This window comes from Chaetodon auriga, chromosome 10 (genome assembly GCF_051107435.1).
Source record: "Chaetodon auriga isolate fChaAug3 chromosome 10, fChaAug3.hap1, whole genome shotgun sequence".
Classification (NCBI taxonomy): Eukaryota; Metazoa; Chordata; class Actinopteri; order Chaetodontiformes; family Chaetodontidae; genus Chaetodon; species Chaetodon auriga.
The window spans coordinates 62,674-84,120 of NC_135083.1; the positions used below are offsets into that span (position 1 = coordinate 62,674).

General features: G+C 43.7%; 1 protein-coding gene across 1 annotated transcript in view; it reads left to right on the forward strand.

Moving 5' to 3' along the window:
- The window catches only part of LOC143326927 (metabotropic glutamate receptor 6-like), a 38,945-nt gene that overhangs the window by 8,160 nt on the left and 9,338 nt on the right, over nucleotides 1-21,447 (forward strand). Inside the window, exons 4-15 of the mRNA XM_076740978.1 lie at nucleotides 829-964; nucleotides 1,152-1,306; nucleotides 2,606-2,746; nucleotides 2,873-3,073; nucleotides 9,541-9,680; nucleotides 9,988-10,110; nucleotides 11,646-11,910; nucleotides 13,838-14,073; nucleotides 14,163-14,324; nucleotides 14,584-14,733; nucleotides 19,223-19,363; nucleotides 19,477-19,592. Coding sequence (XP_076597093.1) covers nucleotides 829-964; nucleotides 1,152-1,306; nucleotides 2,606-2,746; nucleotides 2,873-3,073; nucleotides 9,541-9,680; nucleotides 9,988-10,110; nucleotides 11,646-11,910; nucleotides 13,838-14,073; nucleotides 14,163-14,324; nucleotides 14,584-14,733; nucleotides 19,223-19,363; nucleotides 19,477-19,566 — 1,940 coding nt within the window. The 3' untranslated portion in view covers nucleotides 19,567-19,592. The remainder of the gene's footprint in view (nucleotides 1-828; nucleotides 965-1,151; nucleotides 1,307-2,605; nucleotides 2,747-2,872; nucleotides 3,074-9,540; nucleotides 9,681-9,987; nucleotides 10,111-11,645; nucleotides 11,911-13,837; nucleotides 14,074-14,162; nucleotides 14,325-14,583; nucleotides 14,734-19,222; nucleotides 19,364-19,476; nucleotides 19,593-21,447) is intronic.

Below are 21,447 nucleotides of genomic sequence, written 5' to 3' on the forward strand. Positions count from 1 at the left end.
ATCACACTGTACAACAGTCATTTAAACAGTTAATCTACCAACTTCACAAACCCCAGTGTTCAATGTTTACATATTATTTGCTTTACTGCAATATTGCACATACTATTTATTGTTTACATTTATTTATCATCTACAGCTTGCACATATTTTTTCTGGTATGTAGTTTATAGCGCTTGCTCTCTCTCTCTCTTAAGAACTGCTGTTAATACTTGTTTATATACTTAGTTATATTGTATTTTTATTATGTTATTCTAATAGTGTGCATTATGTATATAATGCGCACTATATATAATATGTATTATATATTATAATACATATTGTACTTAGACTTATACTATATATTTTTAACAGTTGCTATTCTATGTTTATATACTTCGATATAGTTTTAAGAATTGCTGTTGTTCCATGTTTATACAGCTAGTTATATTTTTTTAAGAACATTCTTTTCTCTTAGTTTTCATCACTCATTCTTATTCTTTTTGTATATATTTTATATTTACATGTGTGTTTAAACTGCTGCTGCAACCAAATAATTTCCCAAATTGGGATCAATAAAGTAAAAGTCTAAGTCTAAGTCTAGAAACAAATTAAATCACAGTACCAAATATTAAACCTATCCCAGCTGTCAACGGACGGGAGGCGGGGTACACCCTGAACCGGTCACCAGTCGATTACAGGGCATTATTATTATTATTATTATTATTATTATTATTATTAGTTGATTGTTTGAAGTGGAAACAGGTGGCTTTCTGTATTTCTAAGGGTACCTGATTCTGTCTGTTTCTCAGCCTGCCTGTCTCTCTTTGTACCTGTCTGTCTCTCTGTCAGGTGGGGTGTGTATTGCTCAGTCAGTGAAGATTCCTCGCGAGCCAACAGCTGGAGAGTTTGACAAGATCATCAAACGTCTGATGGAGACGAGTAACGCCAGAGGAGTGATCATCTTCGCAAATGAGGACGACATCAAGTAAAAACACAATTCACATAAACAGCAACCACAGACCACAGATCAGCTCCTCTGCTCCCTCGACATCCTTACAATATTCTCATTCAGAACAAACCAGGTTTTACAACCCAGACCCGCTCCAGTTTGTTTTGACTTGTATGATCACATGACTCATGACACTCTGACCCCTTCCCTGTCTTCCTGGTAGGTGTGTCCTTGAAGCAGCAAAGCGTGCTAACCTAACAGGTCACTTCCTGTTTGTGGGGTCGGACAGCTGGGGAGCAAAGAGTTCACCAATTGCAGAGCTGGAGGATGTTGCTGAGGGTGCTGTCACCATCCTGCCTAAACGGGCTTCAATAGATGGTGAAAATATAAAACAAAAACATGTCAGACTGCAAGAGACAAAGCAAGGGGGTTGTACTATGAAGCAAGGTCGACATAGTCAGGGTTGTTTGCTTGAGCTGTCTTGACAAAACCTAAAAGCACAGTCAAAGATGACGATGATGATGATGATGATGACGATGATGATGATGAGAATGACGGTTATCAAATGTCTTTGTTAACCAGGTTTTTTTTCATCACTGATGGTCTGTTTGCTTCATCATGTGACTCTTCAGCATTAAACAGACCAATGACGTGTTGCTTCCTTCAATCAGAGGAGCACGTTGTCATGATGGAGAGCGATGAAGAACAGAAACAATAAGCCGACAGACGAAGGGTGTCAGGAAGCTGCTGCTGCTGTAAATCCATCAGCTGATTGTTTCTTTGAGCTCTCATTCGCTCTCAGAGAACGGAACATTCTGGAGGCTGAAACTATAAACGGATGCAGCACATTTAAACAGTAGACTCAGGAACTGGATTCAGTGCAACTGTCCCCCAATGAAGGACATGAGGACATCACTTCAGTTTCTGGACAAATCAAAGTGAAATTAACTTTACTGATTGAAAATTATCCGTGATTAATACCTACAGACTCATCAGTTTTCTAATCGATAAGACTTTATTGATCCCACAGTGGGGAAATTTTGTCATTAGAGCCATCAATGTTCTATCAGCTATGGTACCAACAGTGTAAACCAGACCAAACGTAAACCGGAATCCAAAGTGGTCTCCTGTTTCTGTGCCTTCATCATTCTTTTAGTGTGTTGACAATCTGCTGAGTCACATTTAAAGTGTTGATATTAAAACTGATTTTCTGCATGAACGACTAAATGCATGAAGGTTCCTGTGGCTAAAAACCACAAAATGGTGCATCCAGTTTGTGCTGCTGTGATCACACGGCTTCATTCAGGACGTTACTGACGGATGGCTCAGCAGGTCTGCAGATAGAAGATATTCCCTCGGCTGAGAATCTGGATTCTTGTACAGAATATCCTCAGGACAGGAATTAGTGAAAAGTACAATGCTTTTTATAGCTGGTTTAAATCTGAAACTCTGAGGAGAACCTGGTCTGGAGCAGGTCAACGGTGCAGCATCAATTACAAAGGAGATGCAGCCAGGTTAAAAGAGAGGAACCTTCATGACATTGAAAATTGGTTTCAGGCCTAACATACCTGCTTACCTGCCAGTAATCTCACTTCATAGTACACCCCTCTGGTTGTGTGTTTATTTGTGTCTGTGCATGTGTTATTGTGTGTTTATCTGTGTGTGTCTGTTGTACAGGCTTCGATCAGTACTTCATATCTCGTTCTCTGGAGAACAACCGCAGGAATATCTGGTTCAATGAGTTCTGGGAGGATGACTTCAGGTGTAAATTGACCCGACCTGGAATCAAACTGGACCCTGACAAGAAGAAATGTACAGGTACACCCAGACCTGAGGGGGCGGGGCATGGGTGACTGGGGGGAATCAACAAACAGTGGCCCCCATGAAACATATGTCAATCAAGACAAACACCCCCCATATCCTTTGACACTGTGTATCCTGCAGGCGAGGAGAGAATTGGTCGGGACTCGTCCTACGAGCAGGAGGGCAAGGTTCAGTTTGTGATTGATGCAGTTTACGCCGTTGCTTATGCGCTGCACAACATGCATCAGGATCTGTGTCCTGGCAGCTCCGGAGTCTGCGGCAAGATGGACCCTGTGGAGGGACGTTCACTGCTTGGCTACATCAGAGCTGTCAATTTCAATGGTAAGAAAACACACAAAAATATAAACCTACATCAGAGCAAACATTGAAACGGGAACATAGGAGCAGCAGTGTCTCACCTGGAGCAGAATGGGCAGCTCATTGGCAAGTGTCTGATGCCCAGAGTTAGTGGTTAATGAGTAGTTAGTGGTTAATGAGTAGTTGGGGTTGTACCAACTAGATATAGCTGGGCTCAGCTCTGTACGCAGCACTGACTTGGGAAACTCCCGGAGTGGTCCAGGTTGAGGGGTGAGAGGGAGTCACAGACTGGCTGAGAGCTGCTTTGTTGGAGTTTTCCTTCAGTTTGACATTGATGCCCTCCTTCATTTGTCTTTCAAGCATCTGTCTTCTGTGTCCAACACGTGGATGCTGCTGTCCTTAGAGGAGAGTCACTTGTTCCTTAGATGGAGGTGGACTTCTGAATGTCAAGCTGATGAGTTACTGTCCTGACAGATTGACCTGATGACTGAGAGTCTTCAGACATGTAGTTCATTCAGTTTAAAATCCAGACAGACAGAAACTGTTCAGGATGAAGAGAGATTTTTAGAGATGCACAACAGACTGCAGCAGCTTCCTCCAGTTACACTTTGTAATGCATATTTGATAAAGATGAGAAGCTGCAGCAGCTGGAAGACTGAGAGGATTTAATCTGTAACAGGCAGAAAGAGCTGCACACCATGAAACCTGTCTGTCTGCCTGTTTCTGTCTCTGTCTCTATGTGAATCTTCTCAGTTGTCTGAATATTTAATCAGTTCAGTAGAAGTATGTTCTTTTTAAATGTGTTGGTGTGTTTGGGAGTGTGGCATTTAATGAACTCTGTTTTTGGGGCAAAGAGATCTGACAGAACATCTAGGACATCAGGACTTTAGGAAAAGAGAGGCTCCCTCTCAGGGAAACTTCCCTGAATAAATAAAGGTTAAAAAAGGTGAGCTGATTGATGCACAACATCATCTCATGCATTTGGTAGCATGCAAGAAAACATTCCACATTAAAAGTTGCTGGTAGCTGCCAGTAGCCTTTGAGCAGCACAGTGAATTAAATGATTTTTTTCTCCAGTCTATAGTGAGCCAACATTAACTAGTGAAGATAGTCTGAATAGTCTAATAGTTTGAATAGTCAGAAAACATCCTTTTATTTATTATTCACTCTGGTGGCATTTTTTTTCACAGTTTCCATTTTCACAGAAACATTACAAAGCAAGCACCCTAACCCTAACCCTGTTAAACTCAGCCAACTTATGTTGCATCCACAATGCTTGCAGGAAATGAAAGCTTCTTTAGCTACATTCACATAGCCAAGCCTATTAAGCCTAGTCCACACATACATTGCTATTTGTCAAAAGGTTGTTTTGTAACTCCTTCAAGGGTAAAGATTTTGGCAGTGTTGACATGTAGACAGGAGTTTTTTGTTACGATGACAGAGTGTGCACCGTTATCTCATTTGTTTACATGAGGAGATTTTTACAATGGTAGACAGTGGTGCTAAACTTACTAACAGGAGGAACAGAGGCATCAGCATGCACTGCAGAGGTCACTGCACAGACCCCACAGTGTCAATGTTTTTGACGACACCCAGTCGGACCTGGAGTTGCAGGTAGCACTACTGGTATTAGCTTTTTTCAGGTTTCTGATTGGCCAGCATGGCTTTAGGCTTTTGGTTTGACTCTTGACCATGAAATATTCCTCTTCTATACCCGACTATCCCTTTCAGGGGTGCTGGAGCCTATCCCAGCTGTCAACAGGTGAGAGGCGGTGTACACCCTGAACCGGTCGCCAGTCGATTACAGGGCAATCACACCTAAGGACAATTTAGAGTCACCAATCAACCTAATGAGCATGTTTTTGGTCTGTGGAAGGAAGCCGGAGTGCCCGGGGAGAACCCATGCATGCACGGGAAGAACATGCAAAATTCACACAGAAAGGCCCCGCCCCACCCGGGGATCGAACTGGCAACCTTCTTGCCAGTTCGATCGATGCGCACTACCTGCTGCGCCACTGTGCCGCCCATGACCATGAAATGTGAAAAATGTTACAATTTGAGTAAAAAGATGCACCTGCCACTATCACTTTTTGCTTAGCTATCCAATCACAGTGCAGGCAAACTGCAGGCCTGAAAATTTTCAGCTCATCTCGTGAAACTGGTGTTTCCTATGAAAACTGCTGTTGTGAAACCTCCGCTGAAGAAGCCTAATCTTGACTGTGGAATGCCAAGCAAATATAGGCCCATATCAAACCTTCCATTCTTAAGCAAGATCCTTCAAAAAGTTGATTTAAGAATCAGAATCAGAATCTGTTTTGTTGTATGTGTGCACATGCAAGGAATTTGACTCTGGTTTAAACATTGCACTCATGTACTTCCATGGGAAAAAAAGACAAAGCTTAATGGGAACAGAAAGACAAAACAAAAAAAAAACACTGAACAATAAATAATAAACAATATATACAAAGAATGATAAGGAAATAAACTGTATACAACAAAATTTACAGTGTACAGGTATTCATGTTGACAGTGACAGTCAGTGATGAATGTACATTTTAAAACTGCTTTACTGGATGATAAATGGCCAGTCAGTGGATGTTTTGCTGACATAGGGTTAGTGACACTGTATGACTTCAAACAGGTCGGTGGAGGGCACAGTCAATATGGGTGCTGTAGCATCTCAACCTCCCAGGGACATATGCAAGGATCTTGTTTTTGGACCTCAGCATTCAACACTATCGTCCCAGAAATCCTCCACTAAAGTCACCCAGCTCACTTTGCCAGCCTCCACCTGTCAGTGGATAATAAACTTCCTGACAGACAGGAGGCAGCATGTGAGGCAGGGGAAAATTTCCCCGAAGCTCTCTCCCCCTACAGTAACTACTGCATCTCAGGAGACAGGTCTCAGCTGAGGATCCAGTTGTACACAGGAATAATCCAGTCTGTTCTATTCACATCCATCATTGTCTGGTTTGGGTCTGCCACCAAACAGCACAAGAACAGACTGCAAGAGACGAGAAACAAAACATCCACTGTATATTTATCCTCCAATAATGAACAGGTGGTGGCCAGCCAACTGAGGAACAGCCCATTATGTGTCATGGCTCTGAGTGGTAGTTTTGTTACTTCCTGTTTTATGTTGAAAGTTTACCTTTTGTATCACATTTTACTTGCATGTGTAATTGTCTGACTATTTTCAGCTGCGTCTCATCAGTTCTCCCTCCCCAGTGTTTTTAAGTCTGCGTGTTTCCCTTAGTCTTTAGCAGTTTCTCTCTTGTACATACTGTATGGTGTCAAGAGTTCCAGCCTTTTTGTTTGTGTTTCCCTGGGTTTCCTGTGTGTTTGGACTTTTGCTTCATTTTTCCCCTGGATCAATCTTGCTTGTTTTTGGTGATCCTCCAGCGAAAAGCCAATGTCCGCTGTGTCCATTGCTGGTCAGGTCATACTGTTATGTTCACTGTTACATTTGACGATTTAAAAAATGGAGGCAACTCAGGCAGGCAGGTCGGTGAAACAAAAGCAAGCTTTAATAACAAGTGTTGATACCACTCAAACAAAACAGGTATGCAATAAAAACTGAGCAACCATACTGAGGCAAACTCCAAGAACCAGGAAAAATCCAAATAAATATACCAATAACAAACTGGTATGGCAAGTGGAACACAGGACAAGGAAACAAAGACAGATGACCTGAGAACTGAGTGAACAGAGTGAAAACACATGTGGCACGAGGAGTGACAAATTGAGGAAGGGCTTTTAGGAAAGCTTCTGTGTTAATGATTGTAAGGATGTCCAAGTGCACTGGTGGTGAAGCACTTGAATGGGATCCTCCATCTCCAGTCACTGGCCCACCTTGACTTCAAATGGTCTGAGGCAGCCCATGCCAGTGGATCCCTCTGATGTCTCCACTGAGTGCCATTGCCTGGTCTCAAAAGTGTAGCTTTGAGACTAGGCAATGATTATGATCCCTGAAGGAGTCACTGAGGTTCTTGCCCTGAAGCAATCTTTGTTCCTGAAGCAGTCGGATGTCAAGTGTTGCATTGGGTCCACACTGTTTGCTTCACCTGTCACTGTGACGCAAACCAGATGCTGTCTTTTCTCATGATATCCAGCCACCCCTGGTCTCATACCACCCTGGACTTCATGACTGGGTTGCCCTTTCCCAAGGTAACACGGCAATATTAACCATTGTTGACCGATTCACTAAAGAGGTTTCCCAAGCTCCCTATGGCCATGGAGACTGCCAAAATCATAGAGGATCAAGTGTTCTGCTTGCACGGTATCCCTGCGGATATTGTCTCTGACTGTGGACCCCATTTGGAAATGCTTTCTGTCAAGCACATCTGGTGCTTGATACCCACATATGGTTTTCATCCCTAACCTAATGGTCAATCAAAGCATGCTAATCACCTCTGTCTGGAGTTCACAGGTTCCATGAATTGAATATGCCCATAACTCCATGACCAGTGTTGCAACCGGGCTCTCCCCATTCAAGGCATCACTGGGATACCAACCACCACTGTTTCCCTGTCTGGAAGTGGAGATTGCTGTCCCATCAGTGCATCTTCACCTATGCCATTGTTGCAGGATGTGGGAGAAAACATGCGCAGCTCTACTATGCTCCCTGGATCAAAACAAAAAACATGCTGACAAGGATAAGATCCCTGCTCCAATGTACTACCCAGGACAAAGAGTTTGCTTGCTTCAAAAAATATCCCATTAAAGACTGACTCCAGAAAGTTGTCTCCCCGTTACCTTGGCCTGTTTGGAGTCAACTCTATCATTAAACCATCAGTAAAAGTAAATGACCCCAGTCCATGAGAATCCATCCTACCTTCCATGTCTCTTAACTCAAATCAGTTTTGTCTAGCCCTCTATTCACTCCAGTCCTTTGTCAGATCATCAGTTATCTTATGTGGCACTTTGTCTTGGCTCCTGTTCTGTTTTTGCTAGTCTACTCCATGCTCTGTGCTCCCGATCTCACATCTGTTTTGTCTCCAATGCCCAGAAATTGACCCATTCTCCACCAGGATTTCCTGCCCTAAGGCAGCCAAACTCTCCTGACCTCGTTCTTCTGATCTTCCCCGCCTGCCACTCCTCGTCACCCACCCAGCTCCAGTGTACTACACATTGCAAATATTTTATTTGTACTAATTAACTGCTTGCACTGATTTCTCTTTACTGTTCTGCTTTTGGGTCCTACATCTCACCCATTATGACAGTTCTTGTTTGTAGCTGTATGTGCTAGTACACCGGAAGCAGCTTACAACTGGAATCAAATTCCTTGTATGTGTACACAATAGGGAACCTTGTGTGTCTGTATGAGACACCAAGGGGTGTGCACAACGTTGTCATTATTTGATGACTGGTAAATAAGAATGGGATGGTATGTTCTGTGAGGTGTTATGTATGTTCTGCATGTTCTGTGTTCTGTATGTTCAGTGTTCTGTGTGATGTTCTGTGTTTTATGTGTTCTCTGTGTTCTGTGTGGCTCAGGTTCTATATGATCTGTGTTCTGTATGTTCTTTATGTTACTGTATGTGTGATTCCAGTTCTGTGTGGTCTGTGTCATCTGTATGTTCTCTGTTCTTTATATTCTGTATGTTATGTATGTAATCCATGTGTAGTTCAGGTTCTGTACATTCTGTGTGTGGCTCAGGTCCTATATGTTCTCCATGCTCTGTGTGTTTTGTATGCCCGGCATGGTGTTCTGTATGTTTTGTATCTTCTATGTGGTTCAGGTACTATATTTTTTGTATGTTCTGTGTGTCCTGTGTGGTGTTCCGTACATTATGTTTTCTGTGTGTTCTGTGTTGTGTATGTTCTGTTTGCTGTGTGGTCTACATGGTGTTCTGTGCATTCTGTGTTCCATGTGGTGTTCTGTATGTTCTGTTCTATGTGGCTCAGGTTCTGTCAGACAGCAGTTTGATTTATTCAGAGATGTTAAGAGATGAGTTAAAAATAAGTTAATGCACTTTACATGTTTCCTCTGAGGACTCTGTGTGTTACTGTGTGTGTGTGTGTGTGTGTGTGTGTGTGTGTGTGTGAATAATTAAAGTGAGCAGCTGCTGACACTCTGCAGGAGGAAGAAGATAATGTGTTTCTTTCCATCGGTTTTTATTCCTATTTTCAATATCCACTCAAACAAAAAGACTGAAATGTGTTTGTTACTTAGATGTAAAATGTGTTCCAACAAGAACTGAATCATGTGAGTGTCAGATTGTCCTCAGCCGTGTTTCATGTTAATAACGTGTGAAATAATGTGTGTCCTGCTTCACTGAGAACATTATGAAACGCATTGTTCTTGTTCTGCTTCTGTGGAGCTTTAGCTGTTTCACTGCTTTTCTGCTTTTTAGTGAGTTTAATCTGTTCGTCTTGATCACGTCAAACAGCAGGAAGCAGCTCACTGAAGAGTATCTACAAAGATGATTCAGTGTGTGAACTGTGACCTGTCTGTATGTGACCTGTCTGTCTCTATGTGTGTCCTTCAGGAAGTGCAGGAACGAGTGTTTTGTTCAATGAGAACGGAGATGCTCCTGGTCGCTATGACATCTTCCAGTTCCAGATGACCAATCACAGCCATCCTGGATACCATGTCATCGGTCAGTGGACCAATAACCTGAGACTCAACGTAAGAAGCTGATTGGATCAAATAGAAATATGAAATCTAAAACAACATCTGCTGTTTTTTAGATTTCTGTCTTACCCTCGCTCTCTCTCTCTCTCTCTCTCTCTCTCTCTCTCTCTACCTGTCTCACTCTCTTTATCTGTCTGCCTCTCCACCTCTCACTTTCTCTACCTGTCTGTCTCTCTAAGTGTCTCTCTCCACCTGTTTGTCTCTCCACCTCTCTACCTGTCCGTCTATCCATGTGTCTCCCTCTACCTGTTTGTCTATCCACCTCTCTCTCTGTCTCTCTACCTGTCTGTCTCTCTGTCAGTTGGAGGAGATGCAGTGGTCTGGAGGACATAAATCAGTTCCAGACTCCATCTGCAGCTTTCCATGTAAACCAGGAGAGAGGAAGAAGATGGTGAAAGGAGTTCCCTGCTGCTGGCACTGTGAGGTAAAGCTTTCACCACTCATTTACATTTTCAATAATACTGAAAAAGAACATCACCTTAGAAAAAATATAAACTGTAAAGAGTATTTAAACTGAACAGATGTCTCTAGCTGTTAGTAGATCAGTTGGTACGTCCAACACTTGCCTCAGAATCACTGCAGATTTTCCTGATGGACTTTAGACCTTTAATCTTAAAGGATCCAATTTTTCAGAGGATCAGGTCCAATGTTTTCCAGCCTTTCTGTTTTGTTGGACATTTTATACCTTTATTAGACAGCTGACAGGAATTAAAACAGATGACAGAAAACCAGGGGACAAAGGTCCCTGGCGTAACATGACCCATGTATTTCCTGTTTTGTCCCAACAATAGACCTACGTCTGACTTCAGGACGAGTCTCAGACCTGTCTCTCCCTCTCTCTCTGACATTTCTATCTGACCTGTGTCTCTCTGACCTAACACAGAATAAGATGACCCTTTATTGATCCCCCAGAGAGGAAATTTGGATGTTACAGCAGCACAAGAACAGAAATGAAACATATAGATAGAGAACTTAACAAATAAATAATTAGAAAATATGTACAATAAAAATTAGAATAGAATAAAATAGAAACTATGCAGAACAATTCAATTCAAAATTGTTATAATGTAAATAGGGTCAACAAGAGTCCTTCTCTTGAAGTCTGTGACCATCTCCTTGGTTTTGGTCACAATCAGGAGTAGGTAGTTCCTTCTCCAACTCCTGTCCACCTCTGATGCATCCAACCACTGCAGAGTCATCCCTGAAATTCTTCAGGTGGCAGGACTCACAAGTTTTATTGAAAGTCTGAGGAATTTAAAGTGAACAGAAGGTGGGACAGGATGGTCCCCTGCGGAGCTCCTATGCTTCTCATCACCTCATCAAGTAGTCAGTAATCCAGGAGATGGTGGAGGCATCTATCTGCATCCCATGAAGCTTCTCACTCAGCAGCTGGGGCTGAAATGCGTTGAAGAGACTTGAGAAGTTAAAAAACATAATCCTCTCAATGTTTCCTGTTCTGTTCAGGTGTGAGTAAACACGCTGGAGCAGGTAGATGATGCCATCATCAGCAACCTGGGGATGGTAGGCAAAACGTAGCGGCTCCACAGATGTATTCACCTGAGGTTGGAGATGGAACAAGACAAGCCTCTCCATGGCCTTCATGACATGCAATGTCAGGGCAACTAGGCAACAGCCATCAGATGAACCTACTGAAAAATACGTTCAGCCCCTGTCTCTCTGACCTGCTTGTCTGTCTAACCTGTGTCTCTTTCTCTGAACTGTCTCTCTTCCTCTGGCTTGTATGTCTCTCTGATCTGACTGTCTCTCTGATCTATGTCTTTCTCTACCCTGTCTTTCTCTCTCTGACCTGTATGTCCCTACGATCTGTGTGTCTCTCTGACCTGTCTGTCTCTCTGACCTGTCTCTCTCTCTTTTATTGACCTGTCTCTCCTTGGCCTGTGTCTGTCTCTCACTTGTCTCTCTCTCACTGGTCTGTCTGTGTCTCTGACCTGTCTGCAGCTCTGTGATGGGTATCAGTACCAGCTTGATGAGTTTACCTGTGAGACCTGTCCACCAGACATGCGCCCTGCCCCCAACAGAACCACCTGTCGGCCAACTCCGATCATTAAACTTGAGTGGAACTCCCCCTGGGCCCTGGTACCTGCCTCTATTGCCATGCTTGGTATCCTAGCAACCAGTGCTGTGGTGATCACCTTCATCCGCTTCAATGATACACCAATCGTCAGAGCATCAGGGAGGGAACTCAGCTATGTACTACTGACAGGTGAATACTACCACTGACAGGTGCTACTGACAGGAAATTACCACTACTGATAGGTGAGTTCTACTGACAGGTAAACAATAGTAATGACTGGTGAGCACTCGACTGACAGGTAAAGACTGCTACTACTGACAGGTATTGTTATAAAGATGTGTCAGATGATTCTCAGCAGGTGTGTGCCTCCAACAGGTTTCCATCTTCAAAGAGATTCTGTTTGGGATTTCAATGGATGGACTTTGAAAGTTTGTGGTGGGGATGTCAGGATTATATCTCTGCTGTTTGCAGATGATGAACTGCTTCCTGTTCTCATTTTGCAGCAGACTGAAAACAGTTTGGATGAGGATCTGAATCTTTTTAGGAAATTGTTAGGACCTTGTGAACCTGTTTAAAGCTCAGTGTGATGATTTGGTACAGCAACTGCTGCACTTTTGATAGTTTTATGCAAACAGTGTGTGCTGCCTTAAACTCCAAAACCCTGAAGGTTGAGAAATCTTTACAGAATGGTAATAGCCATTCCAACCAATAACCTCCACCACCTAGTCCCAGGGTCTGTTCCAAGCCTGCCCAGAAAACCTCCTTTCAACACGAATGAGCAGTGGTTCTCCTCCTCATTGCAGCTACTTGGATGTACCATCTTATTCTTTCAGTCACCACCCAGACACCTGTTAAGGGCTGAGGAAATGGCTGGACTCCAAGTGCAAAACACAGACAATGAAGATTTTCAATCATAAAAGGATCTATTGTCACGAATAAGGATTAAGATCACTAAGAAATGATCCGTGCAGATCCAGAAAGGAGAGTACACTGGGAGAGTAGATTGAGTACCAGAGCAATGTAGTGTATGCAGTGCAAAGCAAGGAATGCACAGACTTGTATGTTGGGGAAACAAAAGAACTGTTTGTTTAATAGTCTTTTCCTCAGCATATAAAAATCAGTCTTAGTGCTGACGAGCAGGCCAGGGGAGACAGGTCCAAGAGAAAATCCAAGCTTTAACTCATGAAGCAGACTGGTAGGGTGAGGGCTGGAGCACATGGCAGGTTCCACATAGGTGACAATTACAAATACAATTTGTCAGTTGGCATACGCTTTTATCCAAAGCAACGTACATATGAGATTTTCATACATCACACGCAAGGTTCTGGACAGGAGAGAACAACAGAAGCAAGTGCCCTAATGCAAATTTCTGGTCCAAAACAATTCAGCGAATACTGGTGGGGAGACCTGTGCTCATATACTGCGATGTTTGATGAGGCTTGATTGAATGATTGAGGCCAGGTGTGCTGAGGAGAGGAGGAGGCCAGGCCAGACCTGTCAGTCATGCCCTGCAGCTAAACACATTCACAAACAAGACAGACAAGGGAGAAACAGACAGGAGACAGAAGGAGGGGAAAACATAGGAGCACACAAGGCAAAAAGGGAGTGAACCTGCAGATACTTCTTGAACCACAAGCAAGTCCAATCGCCTTTGGAAACATGTACCAAGTACCATGACCTGGATGACTGAGATGGAGAGTGGACTTAGTTCCTCTGAAAAACAGGCAAGGCAAAACTCTAAAGCGCGTAACAAACACACAGCAAAGTGGCCGAGATGTGTTACCAGGCTGGTGAGTAGAACAATCTGACGAAGACTGGTGAGGAGATCTGGGTTTTTATCCTGTGGCTGATGAGTATGGATTGCAGCTATGATGGCTGATTGGCATGGGGAGCAGGTTTATGTGAACCATAATTGCAGGGAACCACCCAGTCCAGACATACGCACAAGGACAGACACAAGGACAGACTAACACGACATTAGAGGAGTTAGAGGAAACACAGAGATTCAAATGACTTAGTTTGCTGGTTAAAACTATTTCTTCTGAGCTGATACAAGTTACTTGATCATAAGTAGCAGTGAGGATGACATCACCTGTGTGTCTCTCTCTCTCTGCAGGTATCTTCTTGATCTACCTGATCACCTTCCTGATGATCACAGAGCCAGGTGTGGTGGCCTGTGCATTCCGGCGTCTCCTGTTAGGCCTCGGCATGGCCATCACCTATTCTGCCATGTTGACCAAAACCAACCGCATCTACCGCATCTTTGAGCAAGGCAAGAGGTCTGTAACACCACCAAAATTCATCAGCCCCACCTCCCAGCTCATCATCACCTTCATCCTCATTTCTGTCCAGGTGAGAACACAGGTGTCAGACCATTTCCTGTATCTGTTTCAGCAGCTTGTTGCATGATTCAGGTTTATCTTTCTGTATATATGTGTTAGGTTCTGGGTGTGTTCATATGGTTCGCCGTTGTTCCTCCTCACACCATCATCGACTACGAGGAGCTCCGCCCCCCAAACCCTGACCTGGCCCGAGGCATCCTGAAGTGTGACATGTCTGACCTGTCAATCATCTGCTGCCTCAGCTACAGCATTATACTCATGGTAACATACTGATCCGTTATTGATCCTCATTGATTTGTTGTTGATCCGTTAATGATCATCTGATGTTGAAGAGCAGCTCTCAAATGATTTCAGATCGAGCAGGTTATTCCTGCTCTTGATTTGTGTGAACCTCCCTATTGATGTCACATTGATCTTTGACAGAGAACAAGTTTTAGTTGTTCTAAAAGGCTGCATTTTTGTTGCTGGGTAACTTGTATTGATTCTGTTACCACGTAATCTGTATCATTCTTGTTGTTAGGTAACATGTACAGTGTACGCAGTGAAGAGTCGTGGCGTTCCAGAGACATTTAACGAAGCAAAGCCAATCGGTTTCACCATGTATACCACCTGCATCATCTGGCTCGCCTTTGTACCAATCTTCTTTGGTACTGCCCAGTCCAGCGAGAAGGTAGGAACCAGTATAGACTTCATGTCACAAAATGTACTGAAATTATGCAATCTGTTTACAAAACAAAAAAAAAGTTTAACGGTAAAAAGAGGCATTGATGTCAGCAAGGCCAGTGGTGTAAACTTTGTTTGTGCAGAAACACATTCCACCTCCCCTCGTTTTCCCTGAAAGCTCTGTTACGTGGTCCATTCAAAGGAGCTGGAAACCCGGCAGATGTACTGTTGTGTCTGGGATGTGTTCACCAAGCCAGGAATTGGTGAAGCATGGGGCAGCAGATCTACAAGCAGCAGTTCAGCTTATTGGCCAGAGAGCAGATATTTGCAAGGTGGATTGATGGGACCACAGTTTGCAAAACTTTCTGGCTGAATGGAAAGCAGTGAAGAATTTGATAAGTGAATTGTTTCATGTATAAAAGTGCTTTGCTGGTGAACGTGATCAGAAAGGGAAAACTGAAAATCAAACAAATACAGAAAAAGTACCAGAGGGCTCACCGGCAGGACACCATCTGTTTCATACAGACGTTATATGACAAAGAGATGACTGACTTTTAAAACAGTTTTCACATGAAAATGATTCACATCCATGTTAACAGCAAAGATTTAGGAGAGAGTCCATATGCAGTGAATTACCTGAACAGTACAAAAGACAGGTAAATCTGTTCATCTGACAAAGCTGCATCACAGGTGAGAAGACAGACAGGTGAGGAGGGAGACAGACAAACAGACATAGAGACAGGCAGAGGGTGAGGCAGGTCAGTGTCAGTTTGAAGGTGAAATGTTGATTGACGTGGGATAAATGAAGTTTTATCTTATCTTGACTCAGTGGAAACATGTTTGTTCAGATGAGCTGTTTGTTCAGAGCAACATGCAGCCTAGTTCACACCTCCAGAGTGAACATGACGGATTCAGTCCAGCAGAGTTCTGGTTTCTCTGAGGGGAAATGAATAAAGTGTGATGTGACACAGAAATCAGGTGGAGGCTGTGAGACAGACAGCATCAAAACCAAAGCTGCTTTTAGTGTCTGTGGTTCAGTGTGAGTTCAGCGAGGGACGAGTCTTTAATGCATCTGAGAGATCAGCCATCAACCACATCAGAATTAGACTCAAAGTGGAACAGCTGGATTACACAGATTATAAACCAACACAATTACAGAATAATAACTTTGTTCAAACCAAAGTTACAGAGAGCTTCAACAACTAGATGGGAAAAGACAATAAAAGCCAGAAATAACATGAAGGAAAACAGCAGCGTCAGACAGAAACACATCCAACAGATTCATCTGAAAGCAGAAAGGAAACAAAAGAAATGAAAAAGAAAAAGATTTATCAGAAGCAAAATGAAAAAATAGAAAGCTCATTGTCTTCAGATGTGTGTCTGCCTGTTTCTCCTCTTCGGGGTTTATGGAAAAGTTCTTCGATGTATACTTCATCTTAAGAACATTTCCAACAGTGTGCTTATGTTTGATTCCTAAAAGATGCTGAGAATAAAAAATCTTTGCTCAAGCAGCTTCTAAAAATCACATTTGTAACTTACTGTGACCCATTAATCTCAAATCAACTTCAATTACTGGCACCTGCCTCGTGATCTCCTCGTATGTAACACCAGCACAAATGAGGGTTATTTTGGGAGCAGCCACAGACCAAAAGAGAAAAGCAAACCTTTTGGAAGACCAGATCACAGCAATGGCAGAAGAGACTGAAGCCAGGAAACATATAATATCACATTCTACATGTGGAATAATAAATGAATAAGTCAATAAACAATGCCTTGGTCTGCAGTCTTGCACTACAATGGAATAGCCATACATAACCATAGCATTACAAATAACAACTGCCCGTCTGACAATTCCTCACACCTTTAATTGATCATTCAGATCGTATTGATCATAAAGCTCATGCAATTTGTTTAGAGAGAAAATCATTTCTATGTCAAGATAAAATTGATTATAAGTCTGTTTTATCAGCAAGACCCAAGAAATTTACAGACTTTTAATGTGTGTGTTCAGAATCCGGATTGGGATCAGAAACTGGAGCAGGATCAGAACCAGATTTATTGACAAGTTACAGGAGGAATTGGCCTTGGTATTCATTCATTCATTCATCTTCTATACCCGCGTATCCCTTTCGGGGTTGCGGGGGGCTGGAGCCTATCCCAGCTAGCTATGGTCAAAATATACAGTGTAAGAGAAAATGTACAGTACAAAATAGATATTTACTCTACAGTGTTTGTGTGTTTATGAACTGAAGACTGAAGTGGACTGAAACAAAGACATCGTGAACTCAGCTATTAGCTGCAGGTGATTTCACTGAATGTACTTTCACCTGCAGACATTTCTGCCTGTTACTTTTAATAATAAAGTGACAGTTTCCAGTCCAGCTGTTTGAGGTCCGGCAGATGGTTCAATCTGACCTGCAGATCTTCATCCTGACTCACAGAACAGAGATATGGAACTCAGAAGATCCAACGTGAACAACACAAATGCAGAGACTGAGTTTCCTTCTCTTCAATAGAATAACCTCAGAACTCATTAAGATGCTTGTTCATCCATTATAACCACTCGTAAGTATGAAAGAACATCACCGTAAAGCCTGGTTTAGGCTTCTGCGTCGCGTCAACGCCGTGCCTACGCCGTCGACGCAGACCCCTACGCGGACCCTACGCCATTGCCTGACGCGCACCTCAAAAAAATCCTGACTACGCGTCGCGTCGACGCGTAGTGACGTGAACGTCGAGGACTGTGATTGGTCCGTTCAGAACGTAATTTTCGGTTCAGTCGCAGTCCTATGGTCGCAGCACAACAACACCGCCATTTTCAAAGTTTCTGTGGTGAGAGCTACAAGAAAAACTGGACCAAGCCGAAGAAAGAATTATCGAGGAGGTACGCAAGTACGACCACCTCTACAACTCCTCTTCGCTGCAGCAAGAGCCCCCCGAAACCATACAAAGACACAGCCGCACCCCCCTAGCGGCTTGGCGGTGAATTGCGGAGCAACGCGTTCCCTCGACGCAGAACTACAAATGCTCAGTGACAGCGTAGGGTGTACGCCGTAGGTACGGCGTCGCCGCGACGCCGAAGCCTAAACCAAGCTTAAGAGGATCAAAGGAAAAACTTTTTCACTCCTCAGAGATGGAAGTGTTATTCTATCATCACATAAATCAACAAAGACAAATCAAGAATATCAGAAAATTAGAATGACATTATTTTATGATGGATTATCCTCATTTCTGTTTAATATCAAACTTCATTTACAACAAGGAATCTCGTTTTCCTCCTCTTTTGTTCCTCTTCTTCTCCTCCCCTTCGTCCTGTCCTGAACATTTATCACTCCTGTTTATGTAGGTTTCCTATCGAGAGGCGTTTCAGTTCTTAACGTCCTGTGAGGGCCACACTAAATTATTGAACACATCTATCACGGTAACCTCTGTGATGGCTGGAACTGCTTCTCTTTGGCGAGGTGTCTGATGTCAGTTGGTGGTGATGATGGTGATCATGATGATGATGATGATGGTTCTCCAGGTTTTGCTCAGTCAGTCTTGATTCAGTGTTGAACAGGGCTGCTCTCAGCAGCAGCTCATTGCTTTGCAGCTCAGTGATTTCCTGTTATAGCTGGTTCCACATTAAACAGAAAACATGTTCAGTTCCTTTTGTCGACTCTTCATGCCCTGAAACTTCTCACCAAACACCTGAAGGACTTTCACACTCAGCAGCAGATTCAAATGTCAGAACAGCTTTTGTTCTTCAGAGCAGGAACATGCTCAGTATTTCCTCTTTAACTTTAATTTCACTTCATGATTTCATATTTGACAGTAGAGAGCTGAGAAGCTGCTGGAGCTTAAGGTTCAGCTCTGAGAGGCTCTTGGTAATGTCCACCATGAAGGTCAGATCACACAGACAGGCTTTTTATCACTGAGTTTCATGTCAGGTTTTCCTTCATCTCTATGAATTATTTCAGACAAACTTTGGGACAGTTTGACTTTGTCTGCCTCTCTCAGCTCCACAGCAGCAACAAGGCTTCTCTTCACAAATTCTGCCTTTGCATGAGGTTTTAGTTTCATAGCTATTAGCTTGCTCACCACAAACCTGCCTCCAGAACAGAATCTCTGTCAGAATACGGTCTGTGAAAGCTGCTTGTTGAGCATCCAAACTCCTTCAACCAAGAGCTTTTTATCATTTAAAAGGATCTTAAATTCCATTCAGTGAAAATTGTAGCAGTCTTTGAGGAGGGTCAAGGGATATGTGAGGATGTTCTAAAAGTCTTAAGTTGGTTCTTGTTGTCAATGAGGATCTTGGAGACCTGTAATTTGATCTTGTGGTCCTTCAGGAGGTTCTGGTAGTCCTTGAGGAGGTCCAAATCGTTATTGAGGAAATTCTAGTAGTTAGTGTGGCCACATGCTTAGGAGGACAAACTGTGTTGGAAATATTGATAAATTCTATTGGTACTTTAGAGGGTTCTCTCTCTTTGAATGTCTGTCTCTTTCTGTCTCTACAGATGTTTATCCAGACAGCCACTCTGACTGTCTCCATGTCTCTCAGTGCATTTGTCTCTCTTGGGATGCTCTACGTGCCGAAGGTTTATGTTATCATTTTCCACCCTGAACAGAACGTGCAGAAGAGGAAGAGAAGCTTCAAGGTCTGAATATAACTTCTTCTTCTCTTTTGATCCTCTTTTTGGTCCTCTGTGATGTTGAGTTTCCATGTTGCCTATTCTGATGGTTCCTGTGTTACTGTTTTGCTGTCTTGCAGGCCGTTGTACAGGCTGCCAGATTGTCTCAAAAATCTTTAAATGAGAAACAGAATGGAGAGACAAAAATTGAACCTGATAGATCGCAGTAACAATGCAGCAATACAACAAATTACAGGTAATGAAACTACACACTACAGTGTACACTGGCATGCACAGTTGAACAAGTAACAGTACAAAAATATCCAGTTTATCTAGGCGTATGCCAACATTTTATGTTTCTATTCATCTTTAGCCTCTTAGCAGTGTGTCCCTATAGATGTTATCATTGGCCAGTCAGTCCATCACTTTGGTCCAGACTTGAATCTTCGACCAAGATGGCGCCGCGGACGGCTGCCTCGGTGTGTTGGTGCGCGTTGTTTTGTTTTGTTTTGTGTTTTAACCCTGTTTTTTGTGACGGTACCCGGAGCTCTTTCACCAGAGAAGAGCTCATGAACATCAGGGGAGCAACACCAGAGGATTTATTTCCTAAATTTCTGCTCCCAACAGTGGAAATTTTGGACATACTGGTCAAGTGCGCGCTCACCCTTGCTCACGCAGTGAAACGCCGGAGGAGAGGAAAACGGGCCGGCGCGCTCGTGCGCCTTCGCCAGCGCGGACTACGTACAGCGTTACCGGGAATATTTCTCTCTAACGTGCGTTCACTGCCCAACAAACTTGAGGAATTGCAACTGCTGTTGGGTAAAAACAGGGACTTTTCTTCATCTGCGGTTTTGTGCTTCATCGAGACGTGGCTCTGTGGATTAATACCGGACTCTGCGCTGCAGCTGGCTGGCTTCCAACTCCACCACGCGGACAGAGACACGGAACTTTCCGGCAAAACTAAAGGTGGAGGAATCTGTTTCTACATCAACAGTGGTTGGTGCAATGACGTCACAGTGATCCAGCAGCACTGTTCTCCTGACCTGGAATATTTCACCATTAACTGTAAGCCTTTTTATTCACCCCATGAGTTCGCTTCATTCATTCTGGTCGGCGTTTACATCCCGCCGCAAGCCAACGTGCAGGAGGCACAGCGTATGCTCGTGGACCAGATACTGCGTGTGGAGCGGACCAACCCGGACTCCTTAGTTATTGTCCTTGGGTTACAAAGGTAACCTCACCTACGAACTCCCTAAATACAGACAGTTTATCAAATGCCCGACCAGAGAGGAGAACATTCTGGATCACTGTTACACCACCGTCAGGGATGCTTATCACGCCGTCCCCCGTGCTGCACTGGGCCACTCTGACCACGTCATGGTGCACCTGATTCCTGCGTACAGGCAGAAACTAAAGCTCTGCAAACATCAAGGAAGTGGACCAGTGAGGCTGTGGAGGATCTCCAGGCGTGTTTGGACTCTACTGACTGGGATGTGTTCAGGACTGCTACCAACAGTCTGGATGAGTACACGGAGACTGTGATGTCCTACATCAGCTTCTGTGAGGACTGCTGTGTTCCATCACGCACCAGGGTGAGTTACAACAATGACAAACCCTGGTTCACAGCCCAACTCAGGCAGCTAAGGTTGGCAAAGGAAGAGGCCTTCAGGAGTGGGGACAAAGACAGATACAAAGAGTCGAAGTACAAGTTTAGCAAGGCGGTGAAAGAGGCTAAACGGCTGTACTCTGAGAAGCTCCAACACCAATTCTCAGCTAATGACTCTGCGTCTGTCTGGAAAGGGCTCAGGCAGATCACTAACTTCAAGCCTAAAGCCCCCCACTCCATCAACGATCGACGCCTAGCCAACGACCTGAACCAGTTCTACTGCCGCTTTGAAAGACAAAGGGACAGTCCAGCAACCATCCCCCACGACACCTCCGAACAGCTCCAGCTCCAGTCACCTCCACCAACGCCCACCTTAAAGGCCCCCCCCCCCACCTCAGTGACGACTCTTTCCATCCATGAAAGGGACGTCAACAGACTCTTCAGGAGACAGAACCCCCGGAAAGCAGCTGGACCGGATTCTGTCTCCCCATCTGCCTTGAAGCAC